Source organism: Colletotrichum scovillei (genome assembly GCF_011075155.1).
Source record: "Colletotrichum scovillei strain TJNH1 chromosome Unknown Contig00009, whole genome shotgun sequence".
Taxonomy (NCBI): Eukaryota; Fungi; Ascomycota; class Sordariomycetes; order Glomerellales; family Glomerellaceae; genus Colletotrichum; species Colletotrichum scovillei.
The window spans coordinates 2,148,239-2,154,296 of NW_023336267.1; the positions used below are offsets into that span (position 1 = coordinate 2,148,239).

Sequence of the window (6,058 nt, forward strand, 5' to 3'; positions counted from 1 at the left end):
GGCCGGCATGGCAGTCCCGGGTCATGGAGCCGGGTGACATTCCGAGGCTCTAGCTTCGGCGTGGCGCAGTGTAGCCCTGGCTGTCGCATCCCGGCACGTCCTGCCCTGGGCTGGAAGAGGGCGAAATCCTGCTCGACTAACAAGCTTTGGATGATCCGGAGGACTGGCCGCTGGCCTCATCGGCTCTTTGTCAGGGCGGCAGGGAAGTAACGAGACAGACTGGGCGAGGAATGTGGGCGGCTGTCAGAAAAGGGCCAAACATGTGGAAGTGAAGTGCCAAAATGGGCGTTGTGTTGGAGTGAAATGGTGCTCTGATGGATGGGATTCGCTGGACGTGTGCCCCGTGGCGGCGGAAGCTCATTTCGCTTAGGGTTTCACAGCCGGCGCCCTGGGGTCTGGCTTGCCCGAATTGCTGGCCCTCCTGGGTCTGACGCTGTCGAACAGTCGTGGAATCCCCCGAGGCGACTCCATCTCCCGCGCTGAGAGTCTGGACTTGGTGCGCGGTCGATTTTCCCTGGCGATCCATCTGGCTCCACGTAACCGGCTAGCCGTAAAGAGGAAAAGGCGTAAAAGGGTCAAAACGACGACGACGTGGGGCCAGCCCAAAGTGGTGAAACGGGCCAAAAGCGCGGGTCTTATCGTGCTCACACGAATAATCGGCTCGCATTGGGCCCATTCTCCCATGACAATGGCATCAGTCCCTCGGGTTGCCCCAAGCGCGGGGCTGCCGTCCCAAGTCGACCGTTGTCATCCTTTGTTCGTCTGATACTGGGCGCTGCGGGACGGGACACGAAAAGTTGTCGTAGGGCCTGCCCTGCCCACCGAAGCCATTCGCCAGGCCAACTGGGACTACTCAGCCTGAGGGCCTCGTCAGTATTTGGGGGGCGTGGTCGGCGCCGCGCAGTCGTCAAAGAAGGCTCCCCCCCTCCCCAAGGAAGGTGACTCGTTGGCTCCGAGGCTTCTCACTGAGGGCCACGCAAGGGCAAGCGAGACGACGAAGGGGCTTTCCCGAGCGGCAATGTCCGGCGGCAGTCTCGCTCTTGTTGACGGTGATAATTTTGGATGTCTCCCTGGTGATGGCAGGCGTAGGGCTTTTACCATGAAAGAGCCATGAGCTACTTGTATGGAGGTCGACCGAGGGAGGAGAGGGAGCGGGGGCCAAGGCAATAATGACGATATTGGAGAATAGTGACTTGGTGTTGGAGGCGAAAAGAGAGGGATTTTCTGCAGCAAGAGACTGTCATCAATAGCAGAGCGACTAAGATGTTGGCGGAGGCACAGATAAGGTACTCGATCACTGACACGAGCGAAACGTCAAGGCTTTCATGTTGCACTCAGCAACGCGACTAGCCAGTCGAGCCTAAAGTGCTAAACTAAACGGTTGAAAAGGCGACAGATGTAACTTGTGTGCTTGTAAGCAAGTGATGGTAGGAACAAAACGACATTCTGATTCTCACCTACCATCGGCTGCCACCTGTGCCTTCCTCGCCAGCCAGTGCGTGCATCAACTTCTCGCAGCCGCTGACTGGCACGACTGGGTCGGATGGAGAAGGGGGGCCGGCGGTTGAGGGGATAAGCAAGGAAGGGGACTCTTGTGGTGAGGTATCTTTTAGCCGCGATGGCACGCAAAAGATACGAGACGAGGTCGTATTGAGCGACCTATCCTTGGCGCCCGGTGTTTCCAAGGTTGCGCCGTGGTGCCGGTTCCTGCAGCATTTGCCCCCCGTTCCTGCATAAGCCAGGGGTGAAAATGGCGCTTCTTGGTCCATTCGCCGCTCAGCCGTTGGCTCTCCCATGGGCCATTCTTCCAAGTTCCAAGCAGCAAACCTTTCCCCCTCCCCTCTTCTTGGCTCTTGGCTGCTCGCTGTCCCTGAGAAGCTGGCCATGGAGAAGGAAAAAAAAAAACACAAAAAAGGGCCAGCCAGGCCAGCATCAGTAGTGGAAGGGCGAACAGTCCGTAGGCGAGCGCTAGTCCGTCGCTGAGGTGTGAGGTGTGAGTGGGCGGCAACCCAAAACAATACAGATTTGACTGTCCGTTTCTCCCTCGTTTGGCACCATTCAATTAGCTATTGAAGCTGGTTTTGGTCAATTTACCAGTGCCCGAGAGTTGGAGAGCCAGGAGCCAGTGAAACCGAGACTCCATTAATTAAGGAATAGAGCCCAAATAGCTGGAAGAAGGAAATGGACCGTTGGCGCTGGAACACAGATCCTTGGCAATTGAACAATGGCATTGAGTTGAATTGTGGTGACTGACCTGCTTGGAATGTGTCTTATGTCACTGTGGATGTCTCTGATGCTGCCAGCCCACGATTCACCACGACAGTTCCTTGGCTTCTCCGCTCCGGGCAGCAATTTTTGGAGGGGATCGAGGTTGCAGAGTCGAGGAAGTCCTGGGTAATCATCTGTCATCAGGACGCAACGCCAGCACACCATCCCGGTTGTGCTGAGTGCCTCTCCCGTCCGCCAAAGAGTCAGTTCAGTCTTGGAAGATCCGGAGTGTCCAGACCACAGGGGGGGCCAAGCAGGAACCACAAAATTGATCAGGATCTGCAGAGAAAAGCATGGCCTGTGAGTCGCTGATCCCCCCGATAAAAAAACAAAATCTGAACAGGAAATCGGACGAAGCAATGGGACAAAAAGCTCTGATGAACTGCCCGGGGGGCGACAGTTCCCACTTTCAGATCCATCCAGTTATCGAACTGCGTGGATATCGATCACATGTGGGCTCCCACGTATGTAGACGGGGTTTCATGCAAGTCCAGCAAAGAGAAGTCGTTGAACTGTGTACGGGGTATCCTACGGATAGCTGTCAACCACGACAGCGACATGAACAGCAACGACCAAAAAGGGCCGCAAGTCAGGGAGGTACGTAACTCCTTCGGGAAGACGACTGGCCTAACAAGGGCACGCTCCACCTGCCACGGTTGTAACTGGCAGGAGCGACCACTACCGCACCACATCCCTTCCCGGAAAGCGCGATACATCCGGCCCGCTTGCCCCCTGCTTCTCCTAGTGCGCGCGGATAGGCAGGTACGGAGGAAGGGGTCACCACGACAGTTCGTACCTCCTCCCTCCTTCCTCGTGGTGAATCGAAAATCAGCCCCGTTGGCTCCAGTCAGAGTCGTACCTCTGGGCCTTTGGGTTGCCATCCTCCATGGGTGGTGTCTTTTGCTGGCGTACACTAGGTAGGTACCTGTGTCTCTGCAGCCCCAATGGGTCGGGCTCCACAGTCCGCACCTGCTTCCCGCATCCCAACTGCACCTGCATCTGATGTGCCTCCTGCTTGCCCACAACCGATCGTTTCCCACGCTCCTTCCTCCCAGTCGACCTCACCTTCCCATTGTTTCCTTCCCTCGTCCCTGCCTGAATTTGTTTCCTCCCCAGCACCCAGTCACTTGCCTTCTTAAACTCCCTTCCTCCCCCACACTCACCCTTCTTGTTGTTTCCTCTTCCTCACACCAACCGGCTTGCCTGTCCCTTCTTCAGTCAACAACACATTCCTTCACCAACGGTCGCCAGCCTCGACCTTTGCGTACAAAAGCAGTTCGTTGTCAACCCAATTCACCAACAACAACCGCACACCACTTTCATTTTTCGTGTCTTTGACAGACCGAACAAACAGCAACACATACATCACTCCTTCAGTGTATCCAGTGATTTTTCCACCCTCCTTCCAAGGCCGGTACTTCACGCTTCGTCAACCTCGTCGAGAAAGAAATCATCAACAGCTTTTCTCACAAGCACCTTCCTCGAAAAACACAAATCTCACCAATCCCCCACACAAGTACAACATCCCTCGAAATCAGCCAAGATGTACACCAAGAAGGCTCTCTCCGTCGGCGCCGCCTCGCTCGCCCTCATCGAGCAGGCTATGGCTTTCAACGCTCATCGCCACCTTCACCAGGACAAGCGCGAGCTGAAGTATGACGTTGTCATCGAATGGGTCACCGTCACTGTCACCGGTGATGAGTCGGTCCCTGCCGCCACTCCCACTCCTACTCCTCAGCCTGCGGTCCCCGAGGCCCAGTACACTCCCACCACGACTTCTACCTCGATTGTCGTGATCCCTACTCCCACTCCCACCCCGGTCTACGCCACCCCCAGCACCACTCTCATCAAGTCGGTCGCTCCCAAGTCCTCTTCCCAGGCTCCTGTCGCTGAGGCCTTCTCTGAGGCTGCTGTCGCTGTTGCCGCTGTGCCTTCTACTTCTTCCGCCAAGGCCACTGCTTCAGCCGTCGTCAGCTCCAGCTCCACCGTTGGAAAGCGTGGTGTCGCTTACAATGACCCCACCAAGGTCAACGCCTTCTTCACTGGCGCCTGCGCCAACTGCGGCTGGGCTTACAACTGGGACTCTGCTGACAACGGCATCACTGCCACGGGTGTCAACTTCGTCCCCATGCTCTGGGGTCCCATCGACACTCACACCGCCCGCTGGGCCGAGAATGTTAAGGCCTCCATCACCAAGGGCTCTACTCACATTCTGAGCTTCAACGAGTGCGATATGCCTTCTCAGTGCAACCTTGCCGCCGCCGATGCTGCTACCCAGCACGTCAAGTACATGAACCCCTACGCCACCACCAACGGCAAGAAGATCCAGATCGGAGCCCCTGCCATCACCAACAGCAACATTGCTGGCCAGGGTCTCGACTGGCTCAAGGCTTGGGTCTCTGCCTGTGACACCGCCGGCTGCACTTACGACTTCTGCGTCACCCACTGGTACTCTCCCTCCACCGCTGCCGACACCCTCTTCAGCCACCTTCAGGCCGTCCACGAGGCCTGCGGCAACAAGCCCGTCTGGTTGACCGAGTTCGCTCCCTTCGGTACCACCGATGAGATCTCCAGCTTCGTCTCTACCAACGTTCCCAAGCTTGACAGCCTGTCGTACCTCGACCGCTACTCTTACTTCATGGCTTCCGATGGCGTTCTCAACTCCGGCTCTGGCCTCAGCGCCCTCGGCCAGACCTACGCCGCCGCCGCTTAAGCTGCTTGAAGCAGGAACGGTTGACTTCTTCGATTCTGGCACACAATTACTAGGGACAGCAAATGTGTATTTTTGGTTCACCGGGATTTTCGGGCGGGCCACTTTCTGAAAGTGAACAAACACTTTCTCTTTTCTTCTTCTGCTGTACATACAGTTAACCATTTTCTCTTTTTCGGGACTTTCGCTTTTCACATTCAGGGGTAGTCACTCGCTGAATACTTTCACCACTGGATGATATTTCGGGTCGGGTTTGGCTCTCTAGGTATACCCGACAATGGTGTTTGCGGAATTTTTCATAAAAAGGGGAAACGGGCTCCAGGACGATCCATACGAGGACCAAAAGGATAGACTCACGAGCTACGAACACAAGGAATACCAGGCTGCATAAGCCACGTTATCACATTTATCTGTTTTTCAAGTGACCTTGCCTGTCGTGCTGTGATGTCGTTACGGGGTGGCCTTGGGAAAAACGTATGTCCGGACATACCTTGATAGGAGGTTCATCGTCCATGCTGATGGCCAATTTAGCCGGCCTTGACTGATTCCGTCCTGCCTTTGAAGTCTATTGTGACCGTGACTGCTCACGTGCTCGACAGTCAGACTGACGACTGTTTTCGTGAAACGGATGCAGGAACTAGGTCATCTGGTGTAAAGCAAAATGGAGTTCGTATGATGAGAAGAGACCTTGGTGAATATTCGCGGCCGTCACATTCCGTCCCAGCAGCATGCGTCCTTCACCGGCACAGGTTCCGTCCGGCGAATCACTGCCCAAAGTAGATTCACAGCACGAGGGACGACACAATCCGTTACGGCACGAGTTCCATACGGTATATTACGGTGTATGGAATATGGTTTTAAGCTTCACCTGGGGGTATGTCACAAATGCCCGTGCGGTTGGACCGGGAGTCCGGGAGTCCTATACTTGGGTGCTTGTCCTTGCCCTTGTGGGAAAGAAAAAAGTGTTGCGTTTCTTACGTAGGTCGGAGCTCTCTCCAAGGGTGAAGAAGCTTTTTTTCCATTGCGGGGGGTTTGATGACACATGCTGACTAGAGGGAAATAAGAGCTACACGTAGGTGA

General features: G+C 55.5%; 1 protein-coding gene across 1 annotated transcript; it reads left to right on the forward strand.

Annotated features, from left to right (window-relative positions):
* Window positions 1-3,119: 3,119 nt before the first annotated feature.
* Window positions 3,120-6,035, forward strand: HER10_EVM0012692 (uncharacterized protein). The gene has a single exon (XM_035482081.1). It carries the CDS (start codon window positions 3,812-3,814, stop codon window positions 4,979-4,981), a length of 1,170 nt encoding a protein of 389 aa, XP_035330237.1. The 5' UTR covers window positions 3,120-3,811; the 3' UTR covers window positions 4,982-6,035.
* The last annotated feature ends 23 nt before the right edge of the window (window positions 6,036-6,058 follow it).